This window comes from Rutilus rutilus, assembly GCF_951802725.1.
Source record: "Rutilus rutilus genome assembly, chromosome: 12".
Taxonomy (NCBI): domain Eukaryota; kingdom Metazoa; phylum Chordata; class Actinopteri; order Cypriniformes; family Leuciscidae; genus Rutilus; species Rutilus rutilus.
In genome coordinates, this window is record NC_140217.1 from 21770968 (window position 1) to 21790151 (window position 19184).

The 19184-nt window shown below is 37.5% G+C and overlaps 2 protein-coding genes across 2 annotated transcripts in view; both read right to left on the reverse strand.

The window, feature by feature from the left end:
* Positions 1 to 809: 809 nt before the first annotated feature.
* On the reverse strand, positions 810 to 4069 carry LOC311301684 (uncharacterized protein). Its single transcript, XM_084426958.1, has 3 exons — positions 3934 to 4069; positions 3629 to 3822; positions 810 to 1758 (listed from the first exon to the last, which is right to left on the reverse strand). Exons 1-3 carry the CDS (start codon positions 3969 to 3971, stop codon positions 1541 to 1543), a joined length of 450 nt encoding a protein of 149 aa, XP_084283084.1. The 5' UTR covers positions 3972 to 4069; the 3' UTR covers positions 810 to 1540.
* Positions 4070 to 11361: 7292 nt separating this feature from the next.
* Positions 11362 to 19184, reverse strand: part of btbd8 (BTB domain containing 8) — a 34934-nt gene continuing 27111 nt past the window's right edge. The window contains exons 14-19 of the mRNA XM_084425592.1: positions 18688 to 18749; positions 17246 to 17831; positions 16244 to 16331; positions 16011 to 16132; positions 14093 to 15922; positions 11362 to 12290 (exon numbers count right to left, since the gene is read on the reverse strand). Of these exons, the coding sequence (XP_084281718.1) occupies positions 11773 to 12290; positions 14093 to 15922; positions 16011 to 16132; positions 16244 to 16331; positions 17246 to 17831; positions 18688 to 18749 (3206 nt within the window). The 3' untranslated portion in view covers positions 11362 to 11772. The remainder of the gene's footprint in view (positions 12291 to 14092; positions 15923 to 16010; positions 16133 to 16243; positions 16332 to 17245; positions 17832 to 18687; positions 18750 to 19184) is intronic.

Below are 19184 nucleotides of genomic sequence, written 5' to 3' on the forward strand. Positions count from 1 at the left end.
ATTTCATTTTAGTATGTATAGGAAATGTTTAGGGTAATATTTTTTTTTAATTTGTGATTTATTTGTGATGGGCATTAAACTATTGTCCGGTTTCACAGACAATGCTTAAATCTAGTCCCAGACTAAAATGCATGTTTGACCTGTTTTAACTGAAAGCAACTTGCACTGACATATCTTAAAATATGTCAGTGCCTGTTTTGTCTCGAGATGCACACCAAAAAAACATTGTAAGCCACGTACGTTTATAAAAGCTACTTAAATGTCCTAATTGAACTAAGGCCTAATCCTGGTTTAATCTAATGAATATGCATCATGCAAAAGCAGATACCAACACCATTGTAGAAAATGCACTTTTCAAAGTGAACCAAGATTAATTAAGTCCACCAACAAAGGCTGGTCTCAACATGTCGACCCCCACGAGGTTACCCGCTCCGTGCGAAGTTTATTAAGCCACTGATGACTGAAGCAATTACTGCAGCCATTACAAGTGAGTGTACTAGATTTTAAACATGTGTAAATGTGTAAAAAAAAAAATTAATGAGGGGAAAAGTACCATTGACCTTTCAACACAAGGCAAAGTGAGGACAGGTCAGTGGTGTTATATCTCTCTAGCGAGAGTGGAATGAGGCCACAAAGTATGAGAGAACTTCAGTCAAAGCAGAGGATCTGAAAAGTAGATTTAGGATTGAATCTTCTACTAAAGCTCCCGAAAGAAACATGAAAAAGTGATCTTTAGGATATGGGGAGGAAATCCACAACTGAAATGGATATAATGTTTCTGTTTTCTTTTCATAAAGTACAACCTGGAGGACATTTCAATATTTTAATGAACAAAATCATGAACACACACAGCCTTTAAAGTTTACCTGCATTAGCGAATTGGTGCTAATAATGTTGAAACAGCATGTTTAACATTGCAGATCATGTGAAAGTTCACAGGAATAAACCTTTAAATAATAATAAAAAAGTAAAAGCAGCTATGAATATAGGTGACTAAGGCATTCATATCAAGAAATGGTGGACTCATTTGCCACTTTCCTTATACTACATATATAACAAGACATTATTTGCAATCCGTTGTCCTACAAAACAAATCCTGTGAAGACATAAACTAAAACAAAAAGCACTTTCCTGAAGCCATCATACTGTTAATTAGCACAATAAAATGTGTCAAATGTGACAGGGTGTGAAATTGATTTGACCAGTTAACATGGCATTCCGTGGATGTCTATACTTAAATGATAAATTATGGTTTAAGGCTGCATTTCAGTGAAAATAAAAACAGGATGCCATGACATCCAAACAACCAAAATGGGAGAACTGTGTCTATCTTTGGAGGGTAAACACATGCCCTTTAAGTAATTGTGGCACGCTTTAATTATCCAACAGAGATATTACAAAAGCATCTGGTTGCACAGGAATGTGTGAACCAATGTGAAACATTATGTCATTCTGGATGTGCAGTCAAACAAATATTTCAGATGAACAGTGGTGTCTTCAAGTCTTCACGACGAGATGAACTGAAGGTGGAGGTGATGTCTCACCTCAGCCCTTCAGCAAGTTTTTGCATGGCTGCTTCCCGCTCTTCTGATTTCTGCTGTGAGCGTCGCAATATGTTGCGCAGTTCCTCCAGGTGGTCCAGCGTGCCCACGAGCTCGCCTCGAACCGTCTTCATCTGACTCTCCAGCAGCTGTGTGCGGTGGAGGGAGTTACGGCGGTCTCGCTTGCTGCGCTGGACCTTCTGCTCCAGATCTGACACTAAGACCAGAGCAAAATCACAAGAATGACTCAATACACATTCATTTGTCCAAATGGAAATCATTTAGCTACCAAGCTAATAAAAACGTTTTCCCACATTTCCAGTAAGTTTAAAATTCAAAATGTCCAGACATCATGAAATCAAAATGGACAATTCTTATTTTTTATGGAATATCGTCCACCTCTTCTCTGACGATGTTTACTGGCATGAGGGCGGGACAACCTGTCACTCAAATGAGATTGACCAATAGCAAACCACAACGACCCAATGATCCAATCAAATCCTTTTCACTCAGATATGCGTCACAACAGGGAAGGAAAGAATATTGCAATCGACTATTGTTTCATGACGACTTAAAAAAATTAAAATAAAATCTTGGTTATACGAACATTAACGGAACATTTCATATGATCATTTTGCAAACATTATAGGAAAGTTACTTTTACATGGTCTCAGAGCATTCTGAAACAAGTAGTGTCATTTTAAAAACTGCTCACCACTTACAAGGCCTTTACAAAAATGTGAAAATTTGGCTCCTTAACATGTATGTCTGCCAACATTAAAAGCCGAGCCTGTTGCGCTTTATTGTATATTTGGATACCGCCGCCTTTTTGAACGTGTTTTTTGTGTGTTAAATATTGTAACAGGTATTGCCTGCCGTATTGATTTGTCATAGACTTGTAAATGTATTTTCATGTTTATATTTTAATGCTTTTTTTACATCTTGGCCAGGGGACTACAGATGAAAAATAGCCTTTTGGCTAATTCTGGCTTTTTTTAACCATGTTTGTTCATGTGTTTTATGAAATTGCACTGTCCCCTCTTAAATAAACCAATACAATACAATATGATGTTTTATTAACAAAGTTCGGGAGGAGCAGGTTCAGATAATTAACCAAATTATGCACAGCTGGAGATTAATCAGTAATCAACTCAATGACAGAGTATAAATTCACAGCAGACCTATCTCTGTTCATTGAAAGTTTGTCAGCATCCCTCCTCCACCCCATCTCCTCACTTCCAGTTCCATCTACACTTACCAACTGGGGGGAGTACTCTGGGTTCGGGCCTAACTCCGAGCTCGGAGCCCTCTCCCCGGACAGCACGCCAAATACGCATAAACTTATTGTACTAATTATATGTAGATGTGAACTCGTGAAACAATACAAAAACGTTAAACCAACGTCCAGCTAAAATGTTTCAGGAAAAAAGTTCCATGAAAAATGTATAAATAATGTTTTTGTGCTAACGTTGTGAGAACATAAAAAAAAACATACGTTTGAACAAATATTTTATTAACATTATTGGAACAATGTTTGCTCATAACTTTGAGAGAACTATGTGAGAATGTTCTGAGAACGTTCGCTGTTAGCTGGGTATTAAGAGTGGAATGCAGTGCAAAAATGGTTTTTAAATAACATACATCTTGTTTTCTAATAAAAATATGGAAACATACCTAAAACAAATGTACATAAGAAGTCAAATAAATATTAATATATAATAAATAAGACATTAGAATTTAGAACTGTTGAGTTTGTAATAGAACATGTTTTGAATTCAGTGGATTTTCTTATTTATTTGTGTTTTTGTCTTATTTAAAGAAAATGTGTTTTTGAAGTTTTGTTCAAATTAGTTAGTCAATTGGATAAGAACAATAAATTCAAGATATATTTTCCAAAAATGGACTATTTTACAATGTTGAAATTTTTCAAGAATGTTTATATATATCATATTGAAATTCAAGAGAATGTATCTTGTTTTAACGATGTCTACATATTTATACTGTAAAACAAGGTACATTATTTTGACTTAGTAATGCAAGGTTCACGTTCAGAGATATTACATTTGAAGATATTCAAAAACACATACCCATAGTGTCACCACATGCTTTGCTTTCTGAATCTGCCTCTGTCTTCTTCTCCAGCAGGCCTTTGGTTTCTTGCAGCATCTTCTCCATATGAGCCAGCTGAGAGGCGTTGGCTCCGCTGGCCCTGCGGATGAGCAGCCGTTCTCTCTCTTTCTCGCTCAACTCTTTCTTACACTTACTCATCCTCTCGTCAATGCTAAGAGAAAGAAGAAGATTCCAGATGGATTTAAACGAAATCGTGACCTATATTAAACCTGATTTTCCTAATACAAGAAAAACGAAGCTATGCTGTTCAACCAAACACAACCTTGTCATTCTGTTTTCTTTGATAGTTTCCCATTGCATTTTTTTTTTCTAATGCTTGCTTATTCCCCCTGTCTTTTAGTTAATCTAAAGTCTTCTATATCATCCGCGGCAGTTCTGTAACTGTAAGTATCCTCTTTGATAGGAAGGAGAAGATGGTGTTCTTTTATACTTGCTATGGAGAGCAAATTTAGCCTGCAGGCAAACAAACAACAGCGAGTTGTGGCAGTCATGAGACCAGCCTGATTCACAGCCTTCAGCAACACGGCCTTTTACACTTCGCCACGCACTGAGGGACAATGCATTCTGGTTAACTCAACATTAAAAACACTTTTGGTCAATAAACGCTCCTGTTGCATGTCAATATACCAGGAGGCAATGATTGACATGTGATGCGAGAGACTCACTTGCACAGCACTTCTCCATCTAGACATTTCTTCCTCTACCGTTTATTGATCATAAACTCTATGTGCAGAACCTGATTTCACCAAGTGCAACATGGTCCTGGAACAACATTCCAATCAACCAATCAGATTTGAGGGATAAGTTTACAGTTTATGTCAAGTTTAGGCTTGCAACTGCAGGGTTATGTGCTTCTACACCTATCATTTCCCTCTGATTTTAGGAATAAATTATGGATAGGCTTAGGTTTGGGGGTAGGGATATGGTTAGGATTAAATTTTCGGACAGTAATGTTGTTCCAGGATCAACAAACATGCTGACCCAGGAACGTGTCCAATTCGGCAAAACCGTGCCTGTCAGACATCGTGAACAGAAGAAAAACCAGGCCTTTTGTCTGTTCTCAAGAAAGTTCGTAAGAAAGATCATCATAATTTAATGAGGATTTTAAAATGTTTAAATATACAGTGCAGGTGTGTCTCTCACGTATACAGTTCTTATGAAGATCTGAACAGGACTTTAAGGCTCTCTCATCTACCCGAGGGCACCACAGCACAGAGCACAGCAGCTTTTCATGTCAATATGAACAACAAATAAATGTTCTTAACCATAGGCTATTTATCAAAGAAGCCCTGGCTCTGTCGTGCCTCCTTCTATATTCGATCTCTTATTGAGGACAGTGTAGTCAGTAATAAAACAGTCTTGTGATGAATCACGAACAATGTTGAAAGCATGGCCAGCAGGAGACAAAGGATGGCTGTCCACATGCTGGGACAAGAATTTCAGTATCTGGGACAGCACGAGCTCTTTATAAACTTAATTATGTAAGTAATGGCTAAATAATACAGTTTAATAGGGGTTTATGGAGCTCTGCCATACTTTTGTTAATGTGAATGTAAAAGTTGTGTTTACTTACTGTGGTGTCAAGTAGACAGGGGTTGTTATTGTTAACTCGAACAATTTTCGGTAATTGAAATAAAGCTGACATGAAATAAAATATAAATATTAGATGACATTTTTTGAATGAAAATTAGAGTAGTAAAATGACTGAAACTAAAACTGAAATAAAAAATAGTATAGTGAAACATTCATAAAAATGACAAAAAGCAGAAAAACATACTAAAACTTACACTAAAATTTAAATAAATCTGAAAATATAGATATAAAAGCTAACTCAAAATATACTAATATAATACAAAAAATCAAGCAAGTGAAAATTTGACATTTTTGTTTTGAAATTCCAACAAAATGTGAACAATACTGGGGTTAACCTGTGACCTCATTCATTTAAAGGGGTCATATAATGGTACATGCACTTTTACAAGTTGATTGTACGGAAATGTGTGTTGGCAGTGCCTGTACACAACCATCATAAAATGATAAAAATCCATCCAGTGGTTTTTTTTGTAATCTTCTTATGTTTTCCCCTGTCTCAAATCAAGCCGTTCGATTTTGTGACGTCACAAAATCGACGCCCCTCCCACGATTGTTGATTGACAGCAGCGTTTCAACACAGACCCGCCCTCTCTCGTGAGCGAGCTGTCAATCATAGTCCGCGCAGACCAGCGCGGTCATTGTTGTTATTGTGTTACGGTGTACACACAGAACAGAGGGGCGGGGTGAGCAAAGCTCATTATCATTTAAAGACACATGCACTTAAATGGCGTGCTGAAAACAGAGCTGTTTTTGACCAGGTAAAATGAGTGTTTTCTTACAATACTAATGAGAATTTTTACAAACTTTTAATTTAGACCCTAAAGAATCATATTAGCTTGTACAAAGCTAGGTTTTTATCCAGTATGTTTATTTAAATAAATGAATGACAGAATAAGTAATTTTATTAAACATTTGATACTTAATACTTTTATTAAACACACGCATGCACGCACGCACGCACACTCACACACGCACACTAAATTAGTCAAATATAAAATAGTCAAATTATTTCAGGCCTGCCAGAGCTGTGGGTTATTCTGGCTTCCTGATATGAACTGCAGTTGTGTTTGTGAGCTTGTGACTTCTGTGACTCAAACAACACATGGACACAGATTTACCTTTAGAGCCATAACCATTCAGATTCATTTCCTTATGGGTGATGATATTGTTATTGTTGTCCATAAGCTAACCTAAGAAAATGTTGAGAGGGTGAACCAACAAATGTTTCTATTCATTCCGTCACACCCGCTGAACCCACACTTGACTTTTCAGCTGAACACTAGGGGTATTATGCCATCACAAATGAGATCTACGATTAAAGGAAAATAGGCAAATATAGATCAGGGCCTCAGGCTTGTGCTTTCCTGTAAAATGCTGCCTTTATTAACTCTGATAACATTGTAATATCAAGTCCTAGTTAAAAGTGGCTGCACATACATGGCAAAACATTCTGAGATGTTGTAAAATAAATATATGAAGGCAAATATATCATCTTGGAGTTTAACATCGACCAATCAAAACGGTCATGTGTCCAATCTATGAAAGTCTCTCCATTGCACCTATAACACACCTAGTCATTTCTCATCCTTTGTCGACATCGCAGCTGAAATGGGATTCTTTTGAAAGAACTTGGTTTATCATTTTGGCATTTTCTGAACTTTCTGAATGAAAGTGAGTTTTTCACTAACAGGAAATGAGGGATAAATAAGGATGTCCACTTTATTCTTCTCAAGCTAGACTGCAGCTGCTCCAAGCCCGACCTTCACTACATCTTCATTCCATCTGCTCTGTTTCAGGCTCAATTCCTCCTGACAGCGAAACAATGTGGACTTCAGAAACTTCACATGCAATTAAAAAGACAAATGGGTTCAGCCGAACGGCAGCGGGTGTCTCAGTCTTAAAGAGGATTACTGTGTTTTACGAGAGAACAGATGAGATGGAGATTATGTAACTTGCACCATCAGCCTCCTCAGCTGCTCCTCATATTAGGGAGGTGTCATTACATTCAATTATAAATCTAAGTTCTTTAAGGAGAAAATAATGGATAAAAAGTTTATCAGCGACACTTTAAATTCTATTGTTGCACAATAAGAACATCCAGTTTTTACACTGATTCCAATGACTGAACGACTCCACTGAGAATAATCTCTGCTATTCTCACCAAAAGCATTTTTTAACATTCTGCATATTCTTGCAAAATCTCCATGGATCTCCAAACATAATAACTTTGTTTTGAGTCATTACACTAGATTTTGGATAAGCACATGGATTTTCCCCCATTAGTGTATAGTTAGAGCATTTTTCTCAAACTATCTGTCACAGGCTGCCAATCTTGTGGTCTTCCTCTATAACTGTTAGTAGTAAATAACTCCACTAGGTGGAGACAAAGATAGATAAGTCCAAGATAGGTAAGGTCACTTTAATGTTAATCATAAAATGGACCCGTTAAAAACATTGCATGTTTGAAATATAATATAATATAATATAATATAATATAATATAATATAATATAATATAATATAATATAATATAATATAATATAATATAATATAATATAATATAATATAGGGTGAATACTGGCAAAGTGGGACAATGGGTAAAGTGGGACAGTTAAGCTTCTTAATTTCTATCTTTACATGTAAATGATTCCATTACTAAAAATCAACACTGAGCTCATCATAAGCAAGTATGTGATAAAAAAAATATAGATTCTGTGGCTATGACATCACTTCCGGGGGTGTGGCACACCATATTCAACAACCTACAGTGAACCGTGATGGTAAAGTAAAATGACATAGCATTCTGAGGTGAATAATGTTAAGATTATAAAAATTAAAACACTCATGGATCATTTGTAATTGTTATATATTTTGTTATAGGATGTAATGGTGAATCAGAATTTGTAAAAATCACATTCATATGAATCTTTTTTGTTTGTTTTTAATGTGATTTTGACACTGTCCCAGTTGGCCAATAGCGTATTGTTAAACTGGGACAGGGTATTACTGGCAAACTGGGACAGCCATTTAAGTCATTCTAATGGGGGAATTGAGTTCCCTTTTTGTATGCCCCCCATAAATTTAGTTAGCTAGCTAGATATTTCAACAAAGATTGTAAACTGATTTAAAAAAACAATGGCAATTCCAAAAAAAAAGAAAAAAAAAAAAAGAAAGAAAGATGGAGGGTACAAGCTTGGATGGCCGGGACATTTGCAATATTTGCAAACAACTTTCCAACAAAATGAAATGAAACAGCCTGTGTGGAATAAAATTAGCCTATAAGAAGAAATATTTATGAAGATTTCTATTTTTTAAATTTATATGAAATAAACTAAACCCAATACAATATTGTGGACAGGCGAGGGAGGGAGGGGTGGAAAGAATCTGCTGTACCTGCACCCCTCCTTAAAAAAAGCGATTTTTATTATTTTTGTTGTTGTTGTTTATTGTGTATTTAATTCATTGGGCCTACATTTGAATAACAATTTAATGTGTTTGAACTTGAAGTGTCCCAGTTTGCCAATAAAGGTGTCCCAGTTTGACAGTAGCGCCTGGAAAAATGTGGTTTGGGGTCCATGTGTGTTTGAGGAAGAGTCATCCATCCTGTGTTTAATGTTTCTTTCTTTTTTATTCTGTATAGTAGAGTAGAGCACTTAAGCTATTTAGAATAGTATCATATGAGGGGCTAAGACATTTGGATCATAATAAAACATTATGCAGAATGTAAATTATCAGAAAGTGTCCCATTTTACCAGTATTCACCCTAATATAATATAATATCCTGCGCCAGTCGAAAAATGAATAAGAATGGTTTCTGCTGATTTGTGTCTATTTGGAACTGCGTGTCGCTTGTCCAGTTTTTTTTGCAAATTTAGACAATAGCGCATTAACAAATTCGGTAGGAGACATTCCAGCAAGTCTCCCTCCGACCTGATTATGTTGTGAGTAATTAACTGTGTAGCCTAGTCGAACAACACGTTTGATGTTGTCTTTTACTTTTCCTCTGCAAGGACACAGAATGATTTTCCCTTCAGCGCTTCATCTGTCACAGTCAGCTAATCTTAGCAATGGAGAACAGACTCATCTTTTTTTGTCCTCAAAGTCCAGTGTCCTAATTTAGCCTAACTGTCCAACAGATACAGAAATACACCGGCCTTAAAATGCCATTTTCACGTTCAAAGTGACAAGGTAAGGTTTTGAAGCATTGTTAGAAGAAGATCTCTGTAGGCTTGGGTGTGTTATGTCGTGCTTTTATTTGATGTCACAGAATAATGGAACTGCAGATTTATTTCCAACTCTTTCCCATAACCTAAAGGTGGTAATTTTTTTTTGATTCAATAAATTAGGTTAAAAAAATCGGTAACACTTTATTTTAATGGTCCCTTTTGAACATTTAGTTGACTATGAGTAACTTTGCAACTACATGTCAACTAACTCTCATTATAGTATAAGTAGACTTTCTGCTTAATATTTACTAACTATTTATTATGATGGTTCTCCAACAGACATTCTATTGACTATAAGTATCTTTGCAACTACATGTCAACTTATTCTAACCCTAACCAGTCTACTAATACTCTAATGATAGTTAACAGACATGTAGGTGCAACTTTACTTATAGTCAGCAGAATGTGTTAAAGGGACCATCAAAATAAAGTGAAACCAAAAAATCTAATAAAATGGGTTATAAATACATCAAACCATATAAACCCATAACACAAAATGTCATTGCCATTCTCTTTTAATGGTTATAATCCAGATGTATGTGTAATCACAGCTTCTAATCCTTATGCTATTCATTTTAATGTAGGCTACATTCAGGATGTTGGGGTCTGCAGTCCAGACCAGGCAATACAATGTGATTTTGTAACATAGCCTGAAAAAAAAAAATATAAATAAATAAATTTAATATCACTCACTTTATTAATGTTTTTACTCTACATTTGTGCAGTGTTGGGGGGATTTAAGTTTTTATATAAATAAATAAAAACATATTTTTTAAATATATGTTGTTGTTTTTTTAGATAAAAATATGTATACAAATATTTTATGTAAAATTCACCATAAAAATCCACATTTCTCATTTTCATTCATGGAGATAACATGGACAATGTGCCATGTGTAATGGAATATTGCTGCCATCAACTGGAGAACAAACACTTTTAAAATAAAAATAACATGAAATTTCAAATACAGATGCTTTAAGCATTACTCAATGCCTCATTTGCCATTTTCTCATGGGTATACATCTTTTATATACATCATAAAGTTTTTTTATTATTTAGATTTATGTTTAGACATTCTAAAATAACTATTATAACAATAAAAAATAACTCTTTTTCAAAGTTTAGCTTTTTTTATTTTTATTTTTTACTTTTTTGCAACTATGAGACATTAAAGTCAAACCTGAACATAGTGTTATATATGTGTTTTGTGTGTGTTTGCAATTGTTCTTTGCACATTTGTTTTATGTAACAAAATAATTTTTTTATGGTGTCCCATTTATGTCTATGGCTGATTTTTGGGTGGAGCAGTTTATGTGGGTTTATGAGCACGAGCATTCCCCATTGTGGATGTACTATAGGGTTGCCACTTCACTTCACTGTATTTGTGTTCTGTGTTGTGGCTGATTTAGTTTTTTTTAATTTGAAAAATATAATTTAGCCTACTTATTCATATAAATTTACAAAGTACATTAAATCCCCCCAACACTGCACAAATGTAGAGTAAAAACATTAATAAAGTGGGTGATAATACATTTGTTGTAAAAAATTACATTATTATGTTACAAAATCACATTTCATTGTCTGGGGTGTCGGGAGACCCCGAAGCACCCTGAGAGGGACTGACATCAGGCTAACAGACAACCAGATATCATTCCAATTATTATTTTATTTTTTTGTAGCAAAGGTCATTTGGGGTCAAAAAGACCCAAAATAATGGATCTAATTTACTTTGATTTATTGCATGATTATTTATAAAAAAATTCACCATTTAAATAGACTAAATTATTGTTTTTCTATCCGAAACGATATAGGCGGATAAAAGTAATAAGATGTATCAATCTATTACCTTTCAAGGAAAAAAGCAACAAAATTCAAACAACACGGCTTTTATTGTTTTAAAACAACAAATGTAAACCAGAACCACTTACATACTCTCTAAACTCTGTTCAAAACATTTTAGAAGCGTCATCATTCAGAGACGAAAAGAGCAACAAGAAAATGCATTTTTTGGTATTCTACAAAGATTCAAGCAACACCCATCAAGTAAACAATATAACTTAGAAAATTGCCCACATGCAAAACAACTGCACTGAGGTCATTATTCCAGTCCTTCATATAGTACCTGTACAATGAGTACAAAAAGCCATGTAACTTCGCTCAACTTAAGCTGCAACTGATCTGTCTTTCTCCCCAAAACAAAGAAGCAGCACAGAAAGAAGGAAATGATGCCATAATCCAAAGAGTCCTATCAAAACATTGGCTGTATTCCAGTCCAGGATGCCATCAGTGATGCGTTTCCAGCTCCACGATAGTCCACTCGCCCTGTGGAGAGGCAGCGTCCTCGGGGGAGAAACTGGTCACAGTGATGCTGGTGGTGGAGTCCTCCAGTGGAGAAATAAGCTCGGCCCAGCGCTTAAATGTGTCCTTCTCGTGATACAAGTAATCCTGTTCATTCAGGCAGTCTCGAGACAAGGACAGCGTCTGCTTTATCAGGTACTGTGCAAGGTTCAAATCCTCTGGGACTGAGTTTATGATGCCCAGATTGGACTCTTGGTCAGACAGTAGCTGTCGAAGCAGACTCCAGTCTTTCTCTGCAAACTTTCCGACTTCATTGTCCACTGTCTCTACTTCTTTGCCATTCCAATGTGACTCCTCCTGTTGGGGATCATTGCTCTTGTCTGCATCCATTCTTTGTTCGAGGGCTTCTCCCAGGTCCATCTCGTAAATGGGGGACAGGGCTTTAGACGACCGCCGGTCATGTGTGCAGGTTTGATCCAATGTGTCACAACCATCAATGTCCCCTAAAAATAATTGACAATACTGCACAATGACCAAGTGTTTTATCCGTATGTGGGCTTTAAAAACAAAAAAACAACAACATTTTCTTGAAGACATGCGTTGTTTCTAGCTCCACATGATGTACAGAATCACCCCTAGTGCAACTGTGTCCTCCATGATGCAGTTAAGACAAGCTTGAAGTATGAACCATTTTAAAGACTAAATAGATGAAAAAATATATTCTGTCTTAGGCAGTAATAACTTACAATTGAACTGTCATTTATCAAGATTTGATTCAATGACGCATGCATTACAATTAAGCAGATGTGCAAATCCAAAGTTTTCCATGGAGCAACTCTTGACTTTCCATGAAGTTTCCATGTTATCCATGGAACAACTTCTGAATTTAGGATAAGGATGGACAGATGCCATAAAGGTGATGCACAGAGGAAAACCTACACTGAATGTGTCTCTTTTGTTCACAAGTGCTATAACAGTAAAAGGCATGTTTTTGCCAGCCATTGCATCTCCAGCATAACTTCTGTTCACACACAAAATATATGAATTCTCTGGTTCTGATCAAACTTGAGCATTTTCTCTTAAATATACACATTGAAACGTAAGCAAGCACGAGAGCTTTTTAGTTAGTTTCTTAATTTTTAACTTAAAGCTACACTGAAAATATGAGGGACATGCTGGCAAAAGAGTGCTTATTGCTTTACTTGGCAAACTCAAGATATGCTTCTTTGTCAAGAAAAACTCAAGCAAAACCATTAACAGTGATTGGAATCATAATACAAGTGTGAAAAAAGAGAGACACGAGGACCTTTTTGGATTTTTTTTTTCTTTAAAAACACAACATACAGAAAAACTACTAATTCTACAGAAATACATTGAATAAAATGAAATCTACAATGTAAAAATCTAGAGTTGAGAAAATTACTACTACAGAACTACAAATGGCTTGATAAATTGTGAATGAGAAATAAAAGAAAAAAATAACACACGAAGATGGATACAAACATAGATGGGATTTGAACAAAATCAATAACAAAGTCTAGCATTAGCATGCAAGATTCCCTGGTTTGGATGACTAAACAGACAGAGTCTTGAAAAGTAAGACAGCAACACTCAACATCAATATTGAGTATAAAAAACATCTAGATCTAACACATTCAAAGCATCGTGGCCTCTATAAGGTGTGGTCCTTTATGGGCAGTATTAAAAGGAAGCTTAGCTCACTGTATGTTTGTGCATATATATTTATATATTTGAAGGCCAAGTCACATGGTGCTTGTCTTTTGCGTAAAGATCTCTTATGGAGAAGTCAACGTATAAAGGACTTGGCCTATGAGGAAGAAGCTTACTATTCAGCATGGATAATAACAAACAAACAAAAATGATTGAGAACTTGGGTGCCTATATATTAAATGCAATGGTACAACTGAGACTGCCCAGCCACACCGCATAACAGATGTTCTACACCACACGCATATTGATATATTACTGTAAAAATAAAGCTTGTAAACTTGTTTGTTGAGTTACTAAAGCGCCTCAGAGAAGCCATTTTAGTTGTGTTTATAGCTTTTTGAAGTATTAGATAGCAAACAATAGACATTTAAAGAAAAGGATTAAATGAAGGGAAAAAGGGAGGCAGTAGTGTGCTACTTTCTAAATCAATGAACTATCAGGATTTACCCCACTGGATCTACCTCATTGAAAAAGAATTGTCTGAAAATTTGAGTTGAATGTGTCAGGATGGGAAACTGAGTGGATGTTTCTGAGACTGCAGTCAGGGGGGATGGGCTCTAACATTATACATTACCTGCTGGAGAGTGTGCAGGTGAGCTCACATTCAGCTGCGGCTCAGGTAAGTCTAGCCGCAAGTCAGCTTTCCTGCTGTCTATATGTTTGGTCTGGAGATTGCCATACTGTTCTGCCAGCCGGAGGTCCAGGTGACTAGGACGCTCCTGAGCAGGAATGTCACTGGTGTCTTTATCTTGCACAGGGGCATCTGATTGATTATATGCACAATTCTCCTGTGGAGATCCCCGGACCTCTGTCAGGAATACCACAGGTTTGGGCTCCTGTTCCTTTTCTTGGTGGTTAGATATCACTGTGCTTGTGGATTGCTGGGAGCAGTAGTCTGTGTGAGAATTGTGAGGTTCACTGTCAAAGACATCACCTGTCGAAGTCTGGGCGCCTCCTTCTTCGCATCCAAGCTCCTCACACTCATCCACCGAGAGCAAAACAGAGCGACGGAAGTTAGAAGCTGACTGGTACTCTGGTTGCTCATTCTCTTGGTCCGCAGGATCTTCAAATGCGAGGTTGACAATACCTTGGAACTGTGGAGGTTCGTTAAGTGGGGGAGCCATTCCTCTCGGTAGCACCTCAACTTCCGATCTTTCATCTTCAGTCTCTTCCTCTTCTTCTTCCTCCTCCTCTTCTTCTTCTTCTTCTTCCTCAGTGGAGAAAAGTTGGTGGTCCTGTACACCCTTCAAGTTTTTTAATGTGGAATCCATTTCACAAGGTTCCTCCTCCATTGGCACTTCATCTTTTCTAATCCATGATCGTGGTCTTGGACGCCCTACCTCTTCTTCACTTGTAGTCTCTGCCTCCCGTCCTCTGAGTCGTACCTCCACACGTAGTCCAGCCCCGCTCTCGTACATCTTGAGCTCCTCAGGTGTGCTGGTGTCACTGCTGCTGCGGCCCAGAAAGTCAGGGCAACGCATGGTCCCACACTTTGAATTGCCACGCTCATGAGAGCAACAGTCATCATCCTGTGAGCCTCCAGCATCATAATCCTCAGACCGTGGCTTTATGTCATCAGAAGAAGTGGTGGCACTGCCAGTCTCTGACTCTGGGCTAACCTGGGGATGAAGCCCATTCCACGAGTCCTCTAGGGGTGTCTCAATGCTCCCTAGACTGCAAGGTGTATCAGGAGGGATATCCTTTGAAGAGTTCATGGAATTTAGGCCCCGGTCTGATCCAGTGGTATGGGGTGGAACGGCATGGGCTGTGGCCAGTTTATTCCTACTCACCTCACTCTGTTCAGAAGTATATGCATGCATGTCAGGAGTTAGAGTCTTCACCTCTGTGTTACATAATTTACTCACTGGATCACTGTTTTTCTCCATATCATGAACCTTAGTGGAAGTTGCTGATATACCCTTGGGAACCACTTCTGGCTGGTCTAGTATAGCCGGGCTGACTAGTGAATGCTGCTCCATGGACAAAGAAACTTTGGAACTCTCCAGACAAGATGCAACTACTTCCTTGCTTCTTGTCTTACCTTCGGTAGAAGCTGGATTCTTCGGGGAAACCTTTTTTAAGTGTTTGGGGCTAGATATTGAATCTTTCACAGCAGTGCCTGGTTTTTTAGAGCCAGCAGGAGTTGAGTTTTTGACTGCCCCAAATGATTTAAGAGATGATTTTGTTGAAAGTGTTTCTGGAGCCTTCTGTTTAGGTCCTGTTTTGTTTGGGGCAGCAAGCGACTGCTTAGAGGAAGATGTGGAAGCTTTAATGCTTTGCCTTGACTCAGAGATGGCCTTTGTTGTCTTCTTAATAGCTGAAGGTTTGGATATATCTTTCTCTACCTCTTTTCTTGGGGAGGCAGGCTTTTTAGAGCTAAGGGCTGAACCAGGTCTAGATGAAGCTGTTTAAAAGAGGGAACAGAAAAGACTCTCATTAGTGTTAATAACAGTTTACCATTAGATCCATTCTGAAACCTGACTGTTTCTTACCGTGGTTCTCTGAAAGGCCTGACACAGTGCTCTTGCTCTTTGGATCTGAGCGGGATGCAGGAATTACAGGTACTGCACGGCTAGTTGTGGCAGGTTTAGTCTTGCTTGATTTATTAGTGGGGCTGTAGCAACACAATGAAGGACCAAAGATTGACTATCAACTGGAAGAAATAGACATAGTAAAAAAAAAAGTGTAAGGACCGCAGGCTGGTTGCGTTCATAGAACAACTCACCTGCTAGTCTTTTCAGTGTCTGTTTTTTGGGCAGGTTTGGTCAGAGGAGATTTTGTTGTTGCCTTGGCTTGAAGTTTTGACCTGAGACCTACAATGTAAAATGATTATTCAGTCTTTATAACAACACAAAAATGTTTTTATAAATGACATTGCATAATGACAACATAGAATGTAGTTATTTAAAAACAATTCCAAGTACATCATATAAAACATTTGTGTGTATTTAATGTATAGCCTATTAATCTATTTAAACAGATCATTATCAATTACAATCCTGTTCTCAACACGGTCTACTCAAGAAAATGTATTATGTTTATTTCAAATGTATTAAGTTTTGATATTTGTTGTACCTCATAGTACACTGGCATATCCTGCAGTATCCCTGTGCTATCTAAACCCACATTCCTTAAGAACTGTGAGCAAGGTAACAGGCATGTACAATTTTAGAAGTGCTAAGCAGCTTAATGACAAGCTAACTCCGGCATACCCTGCTAAAACCTACTCTGCTGAGCACATACTCTCTGACTCACAGGGGAGGCAGTACCAGGCAAACACTAGCTAATGAGCAAAGAAAAGGGGAGAGATACCCCTGGATTTCAAGATTCAGAACTTTAGAAATTCCTTCTCTCTCTATCCTTCCTTTCCCATTCTAATTTTCTAACTTTTATTAAAAGCACACATACTTTTACACATACATACTGTAGCTTTTTACTCACAGTGACAGAAGAGTAAACAAATGTGGGGTAACCTGAGAAACTAAGGATAGCTTCTTGACTTCCATGGACCTAAAGCTCTGTCTTGCTTATTTTATTATAGTGCTGTTTTCAGGACTGATTTTCTGCTTAACAGTTTTACTAAATCTGACTTTGCTAGAAGCAAAGCCAAAAACATTTTTGCTGGAAGCCTCCACTCTTCACAGTAAAAAAAGGGACTAGCTCGAGATGAAGTAGAGTATCATTAAGGGACGTGTGTGGTGTGAAGGTAAATTCTAGGTAAATTCACCTGTTGGTGTACTGTGGCCATTGTTGCGAGGACTCCCAGCGCTGTTGTCTGGTGAGGTGCTGCCAGAGTTAGATGGAGTATTCTGAGCATTGCTGGCTGATTCCTGAGGCAGATCTTTCCCTGACATTGTGTTCTTCTGCAATTTTCCTCCTTTAGCATGGCCTGTTGAGAGATCAGACCCAGCAGAGGAAGACTTTGGCCTTGCTCCTGGGTTTGGCTTCCTGTCCAGCACCGTCTTCCCTGTAGGTGAACCACGGGCACCTGAAGTGGAGGAATTCTCCCGAGGAGCACAACCACCAGTGCCATTCAACACTGGTTTAACAGTAGATGAAGTCTTGGTTTTAGCTGGCGTGTGAGTTGGCTTAATTTTATCATTCTTGCTTCCAAGTGAGGTGTTGTTACTAGATTTTGTTTTCCCAGAAGGAACCGTGTGAGCTGTTGGCCCTAGAGCATCAGACTTCATGGTGCCTGATGCTGCAGCTACAGATCTTGCAGGGGAAGCACGTGGACCCTGTGATACCTTAATGGGATGATGAGTAGGGCTATCACATGGAGATGAAGTGCCCGAGAGGCATTTTGTAGGTTTCTGTTGCAGTGAGAGATATGGAGAGAGAATGAAAGACTATGATGGCTTTGTACAATATTAATCAGATCAGCAACCCATTTGATAGTAATCTCAGACATATAGGAACAAAGCATTATACCATGAACTTTGGATTAAAGGCTAAAAAGCATATTCTTGCAAGTCAAAGAAAATCATAACTGAAGGACAGCTGTTTCTTTAGCCCAAGTTCTTTGTATACATCTCACTTAGGTCATATATACATATATATATATATTTTTTTTTTATAGCTCAATAATAAGTACAAAAATACAATACAAAAAAATAAATAAAAATAAATAAACAGATATTCACATCCTCTTAAAGAACACCATTCTTAAATCCAACTATGTTTTCAGGATCAGTAATTCTGCAGCACAGATTCCCTGAATCAACCTTAAGGTGTGTAGGTGAGCTCACATTCAGCTGCGGCTCAGGTAAGTCTAGCCGCACTCATCTAACACCCATTTAATGTCAGTTCAATCAGCTTGTCTATCAGTAAAAGAAAACCTTACAAAATCAGAACTCACAGCAAGAGCCTATGCCAGAAAATCACATTATTTAAGTGGTCAACCGATATTGGTTTTTTAATGGCTGATGCTGATACAGATATCTAGAAAGTAGGTTGGCTGAAATAATACGAATGAATACACAATACAATTTGTTGAATTTATTTGTATACATTTACTAAAGAAAAAAAAATAAATCTGTATATTGGTTGATGCAGACAATCTCAAAATGATTAAATATTGGCTGATTAATCACCCTGGGACAATTTATCTGTCTATAGCCAAACATTTCTCACAGTTTCACCAAAATAAGTAACAGAATAAAAGATCACCTGAGAGCTGGTGAGCACAGGTTTTTTTCCAAGCCTTCTGCAGTCTCCTTTATCAAGAGCAGCTGAGAGGGTTGGCGGAGGGAGGAAGAAAATAAAAACTAATTTTAGATTACAGACAGCTTCAGTTTAATTAGAACATCCACTCCTGCATAATCAACATTTGCTAAACATTTCCTCAATCAGACACGCACATACTTGCACACTTACAATCAGTCACAACCCCAATCAGTAAAATAGGCAGTGCAGCTCTGCAGAGAGCCACTGATTTCCTACTCCTTCATCTCAGATAGAGACAGCGCAGATCTAGCCTTTGATCATCTCACAGCATCCTTAATATCACCTTAAAGATCTAGCCTTTCTTCCCAGCAATACAACTGAGCTCTGATTTCACTGCTGTCATGCCAGAAAACAGTCCAAATCATGGATCACATATCTCCTGTGAAGGAATGCAGCTTGAGTGTTTGTGTTCGTTGTTGCACAGCGAATGCTTTGGATAT